Below are 20,025 nucleotides of genomic sequence, written 5' to 3'. Positions count from 1 at the left end.
TATACATCTCTACTTTAATGATATGTGGAATATATATCGTTAGCACAATATAATAATTTTCGGTAAGGAATTTTAGTATTTAAACGAGCATTATAGCTTATATAATTAAAGCTATGCCACAATTCAATGCAGGTTGACATATCAAAGCGTAACAAATTATATATATATGTTTCTAATAAACAAACTAGTCATATTAATTATATTGTTGTATTATAAGTATGCATATTGTCCGCTTTAGGTGGAACCTACACAAATTTATTTTTGAATTTTTTCCTAAAGACCTCGTATTAATGATATTATATGTGGGACTTAAGGTGTAGATATTTCTTCTAATTTTTTAATATAGAACTTGAGTTTGCATGTCACTACATTTGTATTATGATAATATTGTGATAACGAAGGAATTCGTTTTCCAAGGGAATTAAGACAATTTTAATGGGTACAAAGGACAAGAAGTGTTATATATTTTAATAGCTATCTCCTAGTACGTAAGGAGTAGAGATCAAAGTAGCAGCTAACTAGGAAATTATGTATGTATTAATTATATATATACCAGTCCATTGGGTGCTACTTCAATTAATTAATGTGCTTCAAAGGAGGGCAAGAGCTGTATGCATGCATGCATGCCGATTTCGTTAGTAACACACACACACACATATATATATATATATATATATATATATATAAGCGGAGGCTGCTGTCATTATTGGTTTATTCAGTAAGAATTTAGTGATTTAAACTGGCTCAAATTAACTCTCTCTCTCTCTCTCTCTCTCTCTCTATATATATATATATATATAATATGCAAAATGATGGTATATGGAGATCTACTAATTGCTATATATGCAAGAAGACGCTTAACCAATATAGCGAATTAAAACAAATATAAGACAGAAGACAACTGATAAAGGCCAGCTGGCATATGAGAAACGGTGCAAATCGGGTAAGAAATTAATTAAGTGACTTAACAACAACAACAAAAACACGAGGAGAATTAGTCAATCATCGACTTATGAAATAAATAAGTAAACAAGTTGCAGAGGAAGGGGAGGGTTGCATTGACAATCCATATATATATATACATTGACAATCCATATATATATATATATATATATATATAGCAACTTGTTTGAAACATGTAGCAGCAATAAAGAAAGACTATGCAGCCATAGATATAACTAGCAGAGAAGCAGTCAAGTAATGCCTTTTGTATGTGCATGCATTCAACTTCTTCAAAACGTACCGTACTACTAACTACAGATGGTTAGTCGTCATAATTAATTTGATATATGGGGCTGTATACTGTTATAAATAATGTTAATAGTATTATTTATTGTTGTCTGTATGAATATGATTGGGATGGATGGGATGAGAGAATGGGAATGGGATCCAGCCACCCGTAACAAAATGTAATCAAAGTTGGCTGATTGCCCCCAGTCAACGCTCTTACCTAACTTTGCACTCACCTACCTCCTCACAAAGTCAACTTGCCCGCTATCAGTATGCGATTAATTAATTTGTCGTGTTTAACACTTAATATACATGCACGTCTATCAAATGTTGATGAACTCTGATTCATTGCTTAAAAAAGAGGGGGGGGGGGGGGGGGGGTGAGTGATTATAGTGGAAAAGAAAGTGATTATAGTATATACTATATAAATAAAGAAGAATGATACGAAACTGTGGGCAGGGCAGGGCAAGTATGTTATCTATCATATGTTGATGAACTCCGATTCATTGCGTTGCTTAATTCGTGGGTTTTGCATTACCGGACCGGAGGAATTAATTTTCTTTCCAACTCTCTAGTTTTCTATCATAATAAAGATGCAGGGAACAGTGGTGTGGTGTAGTGTGGTGTGGCGTGGGAGTGGGAGTGGGAATTGGTGGCAACACTAAGGAATTGTTAATTAAGTGAAGAAGCAAATATTATATATATATATATATATTCATCATCCGACTGTAATGATAAAGGAGTAGAGAGAGAGAGAGAGAGAGAGAGAGAGAGAGAGATTGACACTTGGGTAGGTGTGGGCACGCAGTTTGTTTTGGTGCTTAGCCAACAAGATAGACAACACAACACAGGACAGGACAGGCAATGAATGGCATTGCATTGCATTTGCACCAAGTAAACGTGATATTAAGATTCATTCCCTCATTCATTCAGTGTTGCTTTAATTTGCTTCCCCTTGTGCCTGCCTGCCTGCCTGATGTGGTGCAGCAACACAGACGAGTAGGTTTCAAGGGCCTCAGGGGTGGAGCATTGATGGCTGCTGCTGCATTTCATTACTAATTATGTCCGCATGCATCTTCCCCATATTATTTGTGAATGGATACTCAATGCCCCTTTTTATCTTCTTCTTTTCGTTTCTCCGTACACACACACACCTATCTATAATGCATCCAAGGAAACTAACTCACATGAAAATTTATACAAAACAAAAAAAGGAAAGTGATTTCGGTAAAAATCAAACCAATTGAATGAGAGTGCACACAGACAAGACGAGAAAAAGATGGAATCATAATACCAAGACCAAGACAAGACCAAGACCAAGACCATACCAGCCTTGAAGGACGCCAGCTTAATACACCACTAACACAGCCAGGCAATGCATAGCCCAGCGAAGCGAGAGATGAACAAAACTCACGACACTGCTTCATACCTGGGAAGAACCACCCGACCAACCAAAACATCGCATTTCCAATTCAAGCAGCAACAACAGTTGTGCATACCTACCTAGCCTAGCCAACGCTCCACTGGTTCTGCTCCAATCCCCGACCGGCGTAATTCAATATCGCTTCACTGGTTCTTCTCCAACTGTATACAGCGTGCAATCCAGGCAAACAAGTCTAGATGTTAATAGTTGCATCCCACAACCTCAGCATCCCATTTCGTCCCCCACTGCAGATCCTCTTCCTTTCCAGGTCAGAAGCTACACATCTAACCTGAAGCCATCACCAACAAAACTTACTTGAATAGTGTTTTTGAGCATATTTCACTCTCATGCTGTTGATCAGACCCAAGGGGTATCTGCTCAACGCCATAGAGTTCAGTTACCGATAAACATGGAAATTCTGTTTTTGTCATAGAGCCAGTGGCCCATTATCAGATACATCAGAATATACTGATAGTGTGAATAAAGAACCTGATGGCTGTCTAGAGCCAGTGGCCCATTCATGATGTTACTTTCCAACGTAAGTAATAGTAGTAGTAAGTAAAGAGGGAACCTCACCATAGCGACTGACTTTTGCGGAGTCCTATAGAGCTGCCACCCAGCCATCTTTGAACCTGTACTGGAGAGTCCACCAAGCCTCTCTTGAGGTCGGTGGAAGAGGGACATCGAATTATCGGCTGCTCCTACTCCTAACCAGTGCTCACTGGCATTGATAGACAGTATCGAGGCACTATGGATAGTAACATTCTTGACGCATCTTATACCGCCTGCATAATGAAACATGAAAGTATTAGCAGTGTGTATCTATGCTCCAAGAACATAAGTCCTACATGAACAAAAAGCGTGCAGAAACACAAGCTGTTGAGCTGTGTCAATCACAGACAATTCCTTGCATCCTAAAAAACAGAGAACAAGATAAATTTATAGCGTCTCATTATGAAATCCTTGTTCAAAGCATTTAACCACCAATCACCAATATCACAACAATTCCAAAAGATACTCATTTCAAATTAGAATTAAAACTTATTTTGTACAACGGAACAGAGATGGAGAAAAATAAATCACATTCCTCAACAAAATCAGAGAAGCTAAAATAAACTTGTAATATTTACATTGATTAGTTGTATCTAAAAGAAGCTGGTGCAACTTTTAAAAAGGAGGCATGTGTAGCTGTGTACTATACCCATGAGATATCCGATAAACAACTGAACAAAATTGAACCCTGTTACCTTCATCAGTTTCCCAAAAGCGAAGAAGTCCATCATTGGATCCTAAATATAACAAAAAATGTGATAAGATGCGAACAATGTGACACATTAAAGTAAATTTTAACTTTGCAATAACAGCCACAGAAAAGGACTGGTTGCAAAAACAGTGGTTTTAACCTGTAATGATTCCTTTATCTGCTATAGAGTACTCCACAGATAACACTGGACCATCATGGCAAGCTAGAACAGCATCACATGTTCCTTGAGAGACAGACCAAATGCGGGCAGTCCAATCATCACTGCCTGTTACAAGCATGTCTCCAACCATTCTAATGGACCTGTGTAGTCACCAAGGAATTTCAGATTCCAAACTTACAAAGCAGCAAAAATTGTTCAAATGACCATCTCACCTGATCCATTTTGAATGCCCTGTAAGTTTGTGCATCTGTCTTCCAGCCCGAATGTCCCAAATGTTTGCAATCCTTAAAAGTGGACATACAAAGAGGGAAAAAAAAAAGTCATTTTCAGTGGCCACTGCAACTAGAATTTCTCTTCATTGCGAAAGGACACCTATACAAGGAAATTAAGTAGCTTACGAATCTCTGCCTCCAGCTGCCAAGATCCCATTGGAATCATCGTATTCCATGCAGAGAACCGGATTAGAGCAACGGCCAACAGTTGCAACACATGTATCTGTCCTCACATCCCACATCTTCACAGTTCCATCATGTGCAGCAGTAAGGACACGCTCACCTGAAAGCATCCGCACAATGCTGACCTAAAGGAGATATAACAGACAGTGTGCGCTCTTAGGAGAAGTAACTGAAAGGTATACAATTGTCAAGTAAAAGGAACATAGAAACATTATATGTATTGGAAAGAAAAGTTAGGATCTGAGATGTAGAGTGTTCTCTTTTGCATACAATTAACAAATCAGACCAAAACCTTCCTCTCTAAGCAGCTTTTTCAACCTATACTCCCAGAAGCAGAAGAGATATAATAATCAATGCGGGGGGGGGGGGGGGGGGGGGGGAGGTGTTTACACATAGTGCAGTTTAACTGTAATGCCCAATCAGACCTGTGCATCATGGTCCTTCAGCTCTTCCAGAAGCTGACCTGTCTGTTTATCCCATACAAGTACTGACAGATCATCTGAGCCAGAAACCACCTTCCCTCTATCAGAACTTATGGCCCGGACAGTTCTGTTGAAAGATGTTAAACAGGTGATTATAAATTATATATGTCAGCATTAAATTCTTTAGCAAGGGGAATCCACCAGTGATATTAAATAAATCATCAAAGAATGTTGATCTAACAGATGTGCGCGGGGGGTAGGGGTGGAGGGGACGTGAATACCTAGTGTGGCCCTTCAAAGTAGCCCGCAGTTCAGAACCACGGAGACTAGGATCCCATATCTTCACCTGAAATTTTGTTCCATAAGCTATCAAACACAATCAGCACAGCACAGAAAAGAACACTTCAATGACTGCAATTTGAAAGGCAACAGGTAGGATGAGGTCATTTTTAAAGTCTTGCGCAGGTTATCTATGATGAAATCATAGATTATGGAGTTTCTGTTTGGTACATCTAAAAACCACGAGGAGAATGGCATGAAATTAATTTCAGATCTAAATATTAAATTTAAAAGGGTTTTCACTCAACTTAGCAAAACATAGTAAGAGATTTAGATATCTAACACATGACAAACAGAGATAATTTTTCTTTTTGTTAGGAAGTATATTAGTACAATAAATATATAAAAGAACTTTAGGAAATGTTCACATTTGCCATCTGGTAATCCTGAACTAAAAACTTCTCTTTCTTGGAGATTTATATGTGTATCTATGGATCATATCCGATAGCATATGATGATTCAAAGTGCAAAATAGTCACAGTTCTGTGTTCTGACACATTGCACAATCACTTTGCCTGGGCAAATAAACAGTGTTTAAATATCATTTTTTACTGATATATTTTTTTAAGAACAATGCGCCAGTTTATAAGGTAAATAAAGTGCTCAACAAAAGTTTCTTCGGCTACAAAAAAATAAACATTAGTGTGAAAAAAGAAAAAAATCAATAGAATGCTTTACGTTTTTCCTGGATGATCACATTTGAAAGTAAAAACTTTGAATTATTATCCAATCTTACTGTACAATCTGTGCTTCCACTGATAATGAATCCAGCATCCTCACGGTCACCAACGAGATCCCAAACCTCTCTTTTGGTCACACAGTGCAATGCAGTGACTGCTCCGCTATGACCTCTTAGCATACGGATGTTTGTCTGTATTTTCTTCTGCCCTGTTGGGGACAGATCTTGCTTCTGAAGGGATCCATTTTCATTTGCAGCTGTATCAAAAATAATAAATTATTATTTAAGAGAAAATTTAGGTAATTGTTCCATTCTAAAGAAGACTAACATACCTAAATTGCCACCATCAGATGTCCATTTACGAACTCGACTAAAGGAGCTCGCTCGATCCCGGCTAAACATGCTCTGTACCCAGCTCCTTCCTACGCCAGATGCCTCGGATGATTGCTGAGTGCTATCAGCAGCATGTTGTGGACGCGGAGAAGGCAATCCAAAGGAGGATGCAGACTGAGTTTTACCAGAATATATTCCCCAATATCCAATCCAAATTTGTCTGATATGCGATAGGAACCCTCTAATCTTTATCTGATACACAGCAAATTATTTATAAAAGGATATATAAATTTATCGATATAAGAGGAATATAATGATGCATTGAATGACAATAATAAAGGCAAACCATGAGCATCTCACGAGACACTATGGACAAGCATATTGATATCCTGGCATATCAAGTTGGGCATCTTAAAAGCATGCCTCAAAGGATTTACAGTTCTTTTCAATTGATTCAGGTGGTATTGGTTAGCATGCAAATACAATGAAAGCAGAAAAACGAAAATGGGAAATAGGCATCATTCATAAAATATTACTACTAAGCCTATTCTAGATAATCAAACATGAATAACCATACAACTACACGATATTTGTTCACACCATAACGCACATAAATATTTGTTCACACCAAAACGCACATAAATATTCTGATAGATGAATATGGAAGGAAGACTCACATAATTTTCTAGTATTCAAAACATGAATCAAATGTCAAGGACTAATGTCAATTTTCAAATATTTCGACACGTTAAAAACATGACAAGATAATAATGATTTGGAAAGTAATATTTGAGCAAAAAATAGATAGAGTTAAACATGATGGATAAAATCATAAGGTATACATACCATGAGTTGACAAAGTTTAAGTTATCCAGGAGAGTTTGTAGTAAATTAACTAATAACACTTAATTTGGTTAGAGGACGCAGATCTCTTGCTTATTGAGTCAACCCAATCTACATATATACTAAAGGTAGGTAGACATCAGATGCTCTGTTACAAATATGCTATGATGTCTACCTTTATTATGCATATTGATTTGATCAAATTAGCACCATCCTGATTTGACCCACTCACTAAGAGATCCGCCTCCTTGGTTAGATTATTAATACAACATTAACTATTACAATGACGAGCAATTTCTCAAACCAGGTCTCATATAATTGATGACAAATATAAAATTAAGGTAGATAAAATAGCCTATCAATCCAAATCCTTATGATAAACGTGCCCAAAAGTAAATCAAACTATCAATAACTAATGACAAAAAGATCAGGTCAGATTAAACCATTTGACAAACATGGATTATGTATCTTACGATGTGCTTATATCCAATATTGTTTTTCCCTGCTATTGTCTCAATCATGTACCATGCATCGAGGTCAGAAAGTCCCAAGCCAACCTATATAGGAGAAGAAAATTGATATTCAATTGAAAAAACGAACCTTAAAAAAACAGAGAATAGCAATAGCATGAGAGAATGACAGCAAGAGGTAGAACAATACCATATGAGTTGCTACTATGATTAGTTGTGTTGTCACTAACGTAGCATAATTGGTTGACCTAAGATAAGAAAGACCACAAAGATAACTGGTGAGTGTAGGCATTTCAATTTCAGAATGGGGTTTTCAACTATTTTGTGCATGTTGCATATGAAGAAAAAAAGCCTTCCGATCAAAAAAAAAAAAATGCCAAATCACTAGCTAAAATCAAGGATTAAGACTACAGTACATGTAACAAATAATAATCAATTCACAGTCCAATATACTGGAATGGTTTACAAATATCTAAGATTCAAAATATATAGAATATATATCAAGCCACGGAAAAGGAGCTCAAGGCTGCACCAGATCCTTCCTCAACTATGTATACGAAGTAAACAAGATCATTTCACCTTTTTATCTATAAATCTTAAGCACTCTTAAGGAACACTGTGCAATGTTAACCAAACTACCACAGGTTGCCCATCAAAGCATAAAACTTGACTCATAACAATCTATTGGCAAGGGAAACACTTTACACAAGTACTTGTGAACAAGATTTGGTATACCAAGTTTTGTAGAATATTACTTTGCGTCAATTGCAACCTAGACTTGCTTACAAGTTCCTTGCACATCATCAAACAGCATGGAAGATCAAACAATGGTTGCTTCAAGACTTTATAAGTTGCAATTTGATTTATAAGATGGGAGAGTTTAATGACCATAAGGAACTAGGACTCTGTGGCAGGTTCAACATTTATAAGATGCTCATGACTCAACCGTTACAGTTTAAGCAAGGATAAAAGTGGAGGTAGTTGATATTTTTCTTGTGTGTGGATCTATCCATGTTACAGTTTAAGCAAGGATAAAAGAGGAGGTAGTTGAGATTTTTCTCGTGTGTGGATCTATCCATGTTACCTGGAAGAGAGCACCATTTACTGACATTCATGAAACTAAATGCCTCTTAATATAATCATTTGAGAAAAATTGACATCATAAATTAAAAAGCTGGCACATTATAAAACATAAAATAAAATAAAATAAAGGACAAATTTTCATTACTGTATCATAGACTGAATGAATCAATTTAACTGCAACACGAAAATGATTTTGATTCCATTAACTGAAATAAAATGGAGCATAAATGATGTTCTTACTTGCTAGAAAAGCGGTCAAGCAGGTACTCAAAATATCCTTCCCAAAAGCTGCAACAGATCATAGAAACAATCAACAAAGCTTATAGCAGAAAGGTCTAGAGAACAATGTGTCACAAAGAGAGGTGAACAGCTTCATAGAAGACTCAGACTTTAATTTCTACTTATTAACATATGTCTACTTATTCAGGGCATATCAATCTATTCTACCTTACAATTAATGAATCGTTCTCAAATTTCAGTTGGCAAGTTACTGGTTAGCAGCAAACAACCTATTCTTCTATTTTATTTCCATATTCTAATTATGTGGTTTCTTTTTTTCATTTATTTCATTACAGGGTTCAGGGTAATCACACCATACAATGAAATCCACAAATGAGGGGGAGTGGGGGGTGGGGGTTATGCCAGCCAACATGTTACAGATGCAAATAATCTCTCTTTAATGAAATAATTCTTTTCTATTCACTTGATTTGGGAACTAAAAGATCTTTCTATAGAGTATTTAGCACTAGTTGCTGACTGAGCATTGTACAAGATTAAATCCTCAATCCATCAACAAAAAACACCATTTCCTTGTCCATGCTGTGTATTTGTAGGAATTGAGGAATTTTATCTTTTACAATGCACAGTTAGTGACTAGTCCTGAGAACTATTTAAAAATGTAAAGATTCGGTCATTCACTATTAGGGTGATTTTGAATCGATTGTGCCAACCCATATTTCTAAATCCACCCCACACCACAGGAATATGCTGCTATTGCCGCGAGTGTGTAAATGCACTGATATGGAACAGCTGTCGTAGTGGACAGCTGTTTCACTCCTAGGCGGCGCAATAGCGCTACTATTGACTACTATGTCACTCAAAAATTGTTACACTTGTGTCTTCATCATTTTTAATCCCCAGAATTGTAAGGCCAATGTCCATTCAACAAACCAAGAAGATCAAAAAATAGAAAACATCCAGAGGAATGACAGTCGGACAAATAAAGTGGAGCACAGATCATGAATTATATTGCATTACATTAGTAAAGAAAGCAACATCACCATATGAAAGAATTCATGCATACCGTAGTTCATCCCAGATGGAAAGAGAGCGAAGATGCCTCTGAACATAATCTGGAATATTGTTTACATCCTTCTTGTGCATTTCAGCAGAAACTTCAAGGGCATCCCTGATAGTTATCATGTCATTCCGGGCTGTTGCCAGGCTGATGGCTGTTTTCAGCTGTTAAAAGCCCAAGTGTTACTGTAGAGCTCTAGATTTTGCCCAATATAAGGACGCTTCCTTACTGTAACTATTAATTGTGTCATGTAGGCAGTAATATTTCATATTGTTAAAGTTATTATAAGATCCTGAAAATTTGAGGATCTCAGACTAGTTCAGAATTGCGGATGTACCTTATACTATGGATGCTTTATAGACAATCAAAATGCATTCGTTCAGGGGCCATAACGACTAATGAGGTCAATATGTGAAACAGAATGGAGGGTAGAACCATATGACATTCATCTTCTATTACAAAATGGAGTCGAGTTTCTGTCAATAAAAAGCTACCAGCTTCAGGTTGTTTCATGATTTCTCACTATCTGCATGTCAGGAGATGCATCTAGTTGTACTACCGAGGAAAAAACGATGTTATGTTTCACATTCTCTTTAATTCTACAGTTTTATTGGTCCCCTTCTTCTCCTAACCCCCATAATAATATTGACATCTATTGTTACAAAATATACACAAACAAATAAGTAAGGTAATAGACATACGCAAATAATCATCACTTAATCTAACATATGATAACAATAACCATCTAATCTAATATATAGTAACAAATATAGTGCATATATGTATATATCTAGCATCTGCCCTCAAACTTAAGGTTGTGTTGTAGAAGCTAGGTTGCGTAGAAAGAATAAAATGAAAATTATCAAAATCTTCCACAAGTCAAAGTCAGAACAAACGGGTCAGGAATTCCTTCTAGAGTCAGGGCGAAAATTATCAAAATCTTCCACAAGTCAAAGTCAGAACAAACGGGTCAGGAATTCCTTCTAGAGTCAGGGCGAAAATTATCAAAATCTTCCACAAGTCAGTCAGAACAAACGGGTCAGGAATTCCTTCTAGAGTCAGGGCAGTCGCCTTGGGAACTCTAACAAGCGACAATGTCCGAGTCAGAATAGACAGGGTCAGTAACATTAAAAGGAATTAAAGTTAGAATAGACATGGTCGGGAACTCTAGGAGTCAGAGCAAAACAAACAGGGTCAATAACTCTGAAAGTGAGTCAGAATCAAAACAGGATCTAGAAATCTGAAAGGAGTCTAAGTCATAATAGACATATCACAGAAATTCTGAAAAGAAGAGTATCATAAGGCTTGATCAAAACAGGAAACAAAGTTGACAAATAAGTAGGAAATATTCCCCTGATGCTGCCTCTGGGACAATTTGGTTGCCAAACATGGGACGCTTTCTCACACGCAGCCAGCAGTGACAGAGGGCGAAACTGGTTGGTGTGTGTGGCTCATACTTGCAGCTTCTGGTGGCAGCATTCGGTGGTCGGCTTCATTTTGAAGTTGGAAATTCGAAATGTGGGTAGCGACGACGGAATTGGTCGGGAAAAAGGAACAAGTCAGAATGGTTTTGATATATTTTATTGTGGCTCATTGCGTTAGAGAGAATTCAAGTGGGATGGCGTCAATGGAGATTGGAGTGGTGGTGATGGCATGGGGTAGGATCTCCAGGTTGAGGATCTCATATACCTATAGAAAATATGACTTTAATACCCTATTACATATCTAAAGATATTTTGAAATGTATTGAATAATAAATCATTGCTTATATATAGGCGATGTACAAAATAGATGGATGCAAATATTAACCAACTAATAATATATATGGAAACAATAATGACCACTTAATTTAATACTCCCTCCACTCCATATAATTTGTCCATATTTTTCATTTTGATTCGTCCTACATAATTTGTCCTTTTTTTTAAATATGATTATACACTTTCACGTTTTAAATTTCATAATTTATAATTTTTTAATTTTAATTAAACTAATTAATTTTCTTACTCTTTAAGTATAATTATTTTATTATACAATAATTATTTTTACCAATACACTTTTTAATTACTTACTAATTATACTTTACCTAAATTATCGTATCTATAGTAACATGGACAATAAAGCTGGGAAGGAGGGAGTATACAGTAAGACATATATCAAACATATGTATATATCTCAACATCTATCAAGAAGTTCATTTGTTTATCTATAGTGAAGGTAAACCATATTGATAACTTTATAGCTGACAAAAGAAAGTTCTCAATAGACAACCTCTGGAATAAAGCCTTTAGACATACAAATTTGCCCTAATGACCAATCTGAGGGTCTTGCTTTCTATTCACGTTTACTCACATTTGCGGTCGAGAGCATCCATACTTCCATAGCTTATTGATAGTGTTGAAATGAAATTTATATGAACACAGCATGCGAAGAATTAAGTAAAACATACCAGTTCTTTCACTGCAATAAACTGTTCTTCCGTCAATTGACCAGTCCATCCCTGGGGTGGAGGGTTGTCAACGTTATTTTACAATATGATGGCATATTTAACCAAGTTTGGCGGGAACCGAACATATACCGAATGGATGTGCTCTCGTATACATTCAACAAATCCACTACCGCCAATTCCCTCAGCATCAGACTCTATTAAAGCTGATAAAGCAATAACAAACACCAAGATATATATTTGTCATTTCAATGCCCTTACTAAAAAAGCTACAACTACAGAATCTCCAGAAACGGAAATCAATTTCGCTGCATTAAATCTTTCAGAAAAATAAAAACGAAAATGAAAATCACTATCTTAAAATCATACCCAGGATGGTTCCATACTCAAATGATGAAAGAGGATCATCAGTTGGTCCCAATTTCAAAAGCCGTAGCCACAATCCCTGCTCAACAAAACCCCAAAATATTACAAGTTCTTCACTGTATCAGACAAGATATTCTACTTTGGGGAAACACCTTATTTCAAAGAAGAATGACATGTCAAAATTGATTATAATCTATTAATGTTATTATGTGCAAGTTCTGTTTGTAAGAAAACAAACATAACAAAAACTTTTGTAACGACAAAACAAAAGAACTACATATAAACAATAGAAAGTTTCGGGTCAGTTTGATCATGAGTTAAAGGAAAGTTGGCGCCGTGCTCCCAACATTTTCCATCTCAAACATTTTCCAATTTTTTTTAAAGTTAGACCACTAATCTTGTATTCCTATCTCTCTACTAAGTAAACATATATAGTTATATATATTAAAAAATCCCCTTTTTTCTATAAAATTAATTCATAGATCATGTATAAATATATATTTATTTATTTATTTATATTATATAATTTTATTTTTTACAAAAAAAAATCATTCATATTGAATATACTTGTTGAAGCATAGTTTTTAAAATACTTCAATATATTTTTTTAATTAATTTTTAATTAAATATATATTGCATGATAACTCAAACATTAACCAAATATCTTTCATTCCAAATAGTAAAACCGAACTTCCAATCACATAACCAAACAGACCTGAAATTTTGTTGAAAAATGAGATTAGACAATCAAGGTGCACCAGGTCTAGTACAGCACAAGCAACTTCAAATTTCACGATTCCTAATGAAGCAACATACTTTAGGGTGTGTTTGGAAATGGACTAGGGGTCACACTCCCACTATTCATCACTTTTTTTTTACCCTCAAAAAATAAAATCAACTCCCTATTTCTTACTCCTCTGTCATGTGAATTTTTCTAGTAGATTAAAAAATAATAATACTTTATTTTTCGTACTCATTTGAAATTTTGAAGTAAAATAAGAAATATTAGTATTTTATTTTTCGTACTCATTTGGAATTTTGTAGTAAATTAAAAAATAATAGTATTTTATTGGTTAGTAGAAGTATGTAAGATGGTTTTGACATTTTTTGTCTTTATATATTATGTATATGTGTAATAGCATGTGTACAATTTATGTAAAAGTTAAAGGATATTTTAGTATTAGCATACTTTCACTATAATAGGAAAGTAATACCGGGACAAATATAAAAACTAAAAATGGTACTTTTAATTATGAGTGAGGGAGTATTTTTTAATATTACATCAAAATTAATTTTCCATTCAAAATATCATATATTAAACACATATATATACATCACATCAAACACCTATGCTAATTCAAATATATACTATTCCCAACCCCAAGCCCAACCCCCTATCCTACATCCAAACACACCCTTAATATTCCAACCAATCACAATACCACCGAACAATACTAAAAAGAAAATCAACATACCTGCAACTTCACTTTAATGTCTAGGACCATGCGCTCACGTTCAGCCTGGAACAAGTTGAATCATATTAATGCAACCACAGAGATGAACCAGTGGAAACCATTAGAACTACAATGATAGGATACTCACAGCTCTCTCCCTCGGACTCAGGCTTTCAGTCTTAGAATCTTTACCAGAATGCATTGAGGGAGAACTAAATGAAGAGACAAGAGAAAAGAGTTAAATTAAAGAAGCAAGCTTGCTTAGCAGCAGCAAAGGGAACTACCAGCAAATTTATACAGCATACCTAACAGTGTGCTTTACAGAATATTCAAGAGCTCCAGTTGCTGCTGCTAGAATCTGCTTCCTCTTTTCTTCTTGCTCCTCAGTTCTGATGTTTGCAGGGAACCTATCATAACGATACTTAGCACCTGACCCTGCGGGGCAGAAAAGACAACGACAAAAGAAAAAATAAAAAAGCATTAATATCATATCCAGTCAGTAGTATCACGACTTCTTTTAAAAGGTGTGCATATCAAGCAGATCCAGTTCAAAATGCATTTTAAATTACCTGACATTCCCAATCCAGGATCAGAAATAGTTGCAATTTCTGGCTCTGTCAATAATGATGGAAGAATTGAAAAAGGATTTTGCCCCCTCCCAATAGCATCTTGTAATTTATCAAGAAGATTGCTTCCATGTTCTTCAGAACCAAGGCCTCTCTCCAAATAATCTAAAAAACCTTGGGAATCTAGAAATTGGCTTATCTGTTATAGTAGAGCACATCAAACAAGTTCACGGATCTTATGTCCTCGACATGACTATTTGAAGAGCAACTAATATACATAGTGCATTCAAATAGTCACTAAACATCTGAAAAAAAATCAGAAAGTACAATTTGGCACCCAGAAAACACAATTAAATGGCTCACCATAGGATCCAGTGGCTGGTTTGTAGACCGAGAGCGCTTTTTCAAGAAGGCCTGGCTGTTGAATATTTGGGTTGCAGTATTTTCCTAACAAGAAACAAATTAGTCATAACTTCACAGACTGCTGATTGCTAAACTATCAAGACAATAGTAAGGTTAGAGCTGTCATACTATAAAATTGCGATAGCCACCTAAGATTGATGCAAAGAATTTTAGGAATATAAACCTGCAAAAATCAAACAATATTTCACATATGAGACAGGCATATAGCATCATTTTCCTCTTAAGAAATTGAGAAAAGTAGGCAGAAGATCCTCAAGTAAGACCATAAACCAACAAAATTATCAAACTGTCTAATTCCACACATTATAAAACAAGTCTAGTGCAACAAGCATCTGAAAGTGAAAACTATCTATAGTGTGGGAAAATATGTGAATCAATTTATTTTAGGAAACAAATATCTTGTTGGTCATGTTTCCTTTGTATAGCTAGAGATCCCATGAATATGGGATTAGATAGAGGTTAGTTTCTTTTATTTTTAATAGGATGTTTTGTATAAAAGCCTGCCTATCCTTGTATGTAAAACACAGTTTTTGATAGAAATTAATATTTCTTTCATTTTGATTTTTCTGTTCAAAATCGGAGATGGTACCAGAGCAGCTCTGTCTTGGGAACAGTTTTTGATTTTGCTAGTTCTCCTTCTTCCATTCGACCAGCCTTAATTTCTGAGTATTTTGGACTAATTCTCAAGTTTATTAGTCCTAATCACCTGAGGCTGCTAATTATAATATGTCAAACCTAACAGAGGCTGCACAGTCTGGGGATGAAATCCGAGTCCAGCATGCTGGTGAACTAAGGGATTCAGTCGGCTTATAGACTAAATGGAAAAAAACTACTTCAATTGGCAATTAAAACAAAGACCTGAGAATAAACATGCAAAACACTAGAAAAACAAAACCATTAGCAATTAGAACAACATTATAGGTTTCTCATACAAAAGGATTGCATCTAATGCAAGGAGACAGTTTCTTCGTCAAAGACAGATCTCCCTTCAATCACATGACCACATATCGAGCTGTATGAATCATGTAATAAGTTAGAAATCAAGTTAAAACTATTGTGCACAAATTACCTGACAATCAACTGTGTACTCCATATAACTCAAAATTTTATTAACTTAAATGTCATTGTCAGAGCATGAAATGCTACAATAGAGCAGAGGAACTATCTAACTGCAGTGGGAAAGTCATTAGGAAGAGACCAATCAGGTAACTAGATAAAGAGTGAAGATAAGCAACCCATGATTACTTGAGAAATTTTTAACGGGGCTGACAACATTCACCTGAGATGGAGATCGTGATCCTCTCCCCAAACTTTGCTGCCACCTCTAATAAATTGCTCAGAGTAGGTGCCACCCTTCATCTGGTCTATGCCAACCACATTTGGATATAACAACTTCATTATCTCTCCACGCAAAGAACTAAACTCAGGCTCAGGTATCACAGGGATATCCTCAGATGTCGTAATGAGATTATGCTCAAGATCAACCACAACTACCTGCAATGTAATATAGAAACCAGAAACTAGCCTCGTATGTAATGATGATATTCAACCAACATTGCATACAATGCAAAACTAGAAGACCCCTAGCCTAAGACAACAAAATATACCAACAAAGTTTTTCAGGCACGACAACAATGAACTAGTAGTATTCTGGGAAAAAACTTAGGTTTGACATTAGAGAAAGACAAATCAATGGATAATAAGCTTTGTCCTTCAGCTGCTACCTACTCTAATATATATTGTGAATTCCAAAATCATGCCGGATTGCAATTAAAATTATAAAGTTATGCAAATGTCCAGTTAAATTATGGAAGTAGAATATAATATGTCTTCCTACTCACCAGCAATCAAGCTTTAAAGGCTGCAAATTGAATAAAAAGAAACATGCCATATATTACACAATTTTTGTACATCTAAATTCAAGAAACAACTTACCCCATCCATGACTAGCCCGTAAGTGTCAACTCCTGAATGAAGCCCCATCATGTATGGTGTTGGAGCATCAATATAGTCAACTCCACTGAAAAATAGTAATGGGATGTATACATGCTTCAGAAGAAGAAGAAGAAGAAAATCAGAAACTGGTCCTCTTAAATAGTCAATTGAATAATAATAATAATAATAATAATAATAATAAATGATGATGATGATGCAACAAAATGTGTAACTCTAGTGAAGCGTGGGAAGTATTATAAAAATGTGTATTTATATAGTATATATATACCTGCCACCTAAATGGGTATATTAAATGGCATATGGCCTCCGAAACAAGAGTTAGAAGAGAATATCTGCACATGGAATGCAAATAACCACTGTAAGAAACATTGAAACAGAATAAGGACAAGTTGATCCACACTTCCAAGAATTAATCCTTTTACTGAGTCAGCCCATCAAGTCTCCAGCGACAACAATTTTCCAAGAGTGACAATAACAAAGTTGTGTTGAAGGAGTAGCCAAAGTATCATAGCATTCTCAAACAGTCAATGAAAATGTAGAACCGTTGTGTAAGCTTTCTAACACAACCACCCAAATCAAAAACATATCTCTAAGTGATGTAAACAATATTTGTAGATTGTTAGAGATGACAATGGATCCTTAATTTAGTGCCAAGGAAAATACTTGTCTGAGCGGAGTAATATCCTTCTTTCAAGCAGCACAGCCGTAAATAGTTTGATGACATTATCAACATCTAAACACTGGACCAATGGCTGGAAAGATATCTACATTGCACAAAAGATACAGTTACTATCAAATTAAAATGGTGCCGACCATCAAGTGAAAACATTGCTTATATCAAACTTTGAGTTAATCAACAGTTGGTGACATACATCAGCATGAGGGAGCCCATCCCTTGGTGGAACATCTACAGCAAGCAGGCTATTCTCAATTGCAAACAACACTCGGTCCTTTCCAGGTGTAGGCAAAGGGACATTGGAGACTATATATGCAATGACATCCCAAAGTGGCTTGCTGAAATGGTTTCCAAAGCAAGGTATTACAGGCATTTACAAACAATTACAATATAATTATACAACAGTGTGAAAAAAAAAAACAAGGAAATGAGAATTGCTTCCTATTCAATGGTACAGAAGCGCTATTGCAACTATGTGCTATTTTCTAGGTGACAAAGTAACAATGCTCTAGGAATATTACCAAAAGAGGTCTCCTGTTTCCATAAGTTCTGATTAAAGATACAAAAACACATATTGGCTAGAACATGACATGATAGTCATTTCTTAAAAACACTAGGTATTTATTTACAACACTGCCTAGCCATAGGAATACAGAATTCAGGAAGCACCAATGCTTCAGAGGGTATAGAAAATTAACCTGGATGGATGATGCTCGGGAATCTATGCGCTACAATGCGGATTAAGCAGAAAAGAATATGCTCAAGCCTAACAGAAGTAATACTACAAACTACAAGTTTGATTGCTAATTCGCAACTTGCACTGAACTAGAAAAATGTGACTTGTTGTTGATGATTATCGCCATGGTGCACAATTGAGTTATCAGCACTTGAAAACTAGAAACTGAGGTCCCCATGCTTGCGGGAATCAGGCTAAACTAGATACAAATAAACCCGATATATAGTACCTGCTTCCAGAAGTTGAGAAACAAAGTAGGAATATTTCCTCTAAGACGTCGCGCAGAATGCGGAAACTAGGAGACCGCGACACGAGGCAGATGCATTTATCGGCAAAGGAATTGACAGGTATCTGATAAGCTTCCGAAATGTCATCACACACAGGATCTCTAAAGGCAATGCAACTGACATAAATCTTGGACCCATCCCCCTCGGTCAACACTATGGGATAGCTCCGAGGGAAGGATGAATGATCATTGGAATCGAAGCCGGAGGCATAGAATTGGACACCGGCGGGTAAAACGCAGGTGGGCAGTTGAGGCGGAGGCGGAGGATAGAGAGAGTGATCGGAGGGAGGGTATTGATCTAACAGAGACGGCAAGTACATGATGCCGGTGCCATGGTAACCCCTGTTCCCGTCAAGGGTCCGGATTTCTGGCCCAATTCCACACACCACGAAGTACTCAAAGATTCGGGCCATCGGATTCAAGTTGGTTCGTTAGTTCCAGATCACCCGAGAATGGCTGCTCTTTAAGCTAAGCAGCCGTCGAGCATCTTCCGGCGAATGAATTGTTGGAGGAGAAATATGTTGGAGACCAAAAGAAGGGCGTGGGATTATATGTTCTGTCTCTCTGGTCACGGGCATGGGTAAGAAAGTGATTTGCATATGAAAAGGCCGGAACTTGGCTTGGCGCGACAGCGAGATCAGATCAGAGGAGACGGCAGTGAGTGGGGTTCACTGGTCTAGATTTGGCATCTTGCCCGTTCGGTTCGAACCGAACCCGGTCTTTACACGGGTTCGCTACGACATATCTGGCCTGGCACGCCATATATAAAAGCAAGGCAAGCAACAACAGTCAACAGCAACAAAAAAACAAATTAGGTAAATAAATAATAATAATCATAATAATAATAATAAAGTATGGATAAATTGATTATCATTTATTCAAATAAAAATAAATAAAATTATTTATTACTCCTATAAGAGAGTTTGCATGTCGGATGTAGGTAAGAGTTAAGTAAAGGCAGGGTCACTCACTAAGTCACTAGCTGCTGCAGATTGCTCTAGCCAGGCCAGGCCATGTTGTGTTAATCGGATCGTCACTGCGTACAAGTACAAGCAACTCAACACAATACAATGCAATGCAATGTAAAACAAAGCAAACAGATGTGTGTGATCACAAG

At 36.3% G+C, this 20,025-nt stretch overlaps 1 protein-coding gene across 1 annotated transcript; it reads right to left on the bottom strand.

Moving 5' to 3' along the window:
* Positions 1–2,405: 2,405 nt before the first annotated feature.
* LOC127243657 (DENN domain and WD repeat-containing protein SCD1) lies at positions 2,406–20,013 on the bottom strand. Its single transcript, XM_051263781.1, has 30 exons — positions 19,880–20,013; positions 18,852–19,658; positions 18,083–18,224; positions 17,874–17,974; positions 17,479–17,542; positions 17,190–17,303; positions 16,534–16,748; positions 15,363–15,417; positions 15,195–15,278; positions 14,835–15,030; positions 14,571–14,700; positions 14,414–14,477; positions 14,287–14,331; positions 12,815–12,890; positions 12,578–12,651; positions 12,449–12,499; positions 10,006–10,163; positions 8,943–8,990; positions 7,810–7,867; positions 7,623–7,706; positions 6,306–6,558; positions 6,031–6,230; positions 5,237–5,301; positions 4,959–5,082; positions 4,477–4,658; positions 4,291–4,362; positions 4,058–4,218; positions 3,902–3,943; positions 3,231–3,439; positions 2,406–2,943 (listed from the first exon to the last, which is right to left on the bottom strand). The coding sequence occupies exons 2-30, from the start codon at positions 19,319–19,321 to the stop codon at positions 2,848–2,850; spliced, it is 3,633 nt and encodes a 1,210-aa protein (XP_051119738.1). The 5' UTR covers positions 19,322–19,658; positions 19,880–20,013; the 3' UTR covers positions 2,406–2,847.
* Between the last annotated feature and the right edge of the window lie 12 nt (positions 20,014–20,025).

The sequence above is a fragment of the Andrographis paniculata genome, unplaced genomic scaffold, assembly GCF_009805555.1.
Source record: "Andrographis paniculata isolate CXL003 unplaced genomic scaffold, ASM980555v1 Contig95END, whole genome shotgun sequence".
NCBI lineage: Eukaryota > Viridiplantae > Streptophyta > Magnoliopsida > Lamiales > Acanthaceae > Andrographis > Andrographis paniculata.
The sequence above is the reverse complement of the archived record's forward strand: the minus strand, read 5'-3'. Positions and strand labels throughout refer to the sequence as shown.

Excerpts from the sequence above, each read along its gene's own strand:
- LOC127243657 (XM_051263781.1), bottom strand. The coding sequence starts at position 19,321 with ATGGCCCGAATCTTTGAGTACTTCGTGGTGTGTGGAATTGGGCCAGAA. Across the intron at positions 12,891-14,286 it reads ACATTAAAGTGAAGTTGCAG|GGATTGTGGCTACGGCTTTT; the intron begins GTATGTTGATTT and ends TTTGTTGAGCAG. Across the intron at positions 3,440-3,901 it reads CTTTTGGGAAACTGATGAAG|GCGGTATAAGATGCGTCAAG; the intron begins GTAACAGGGTTC and ends TTCATTATGCAG.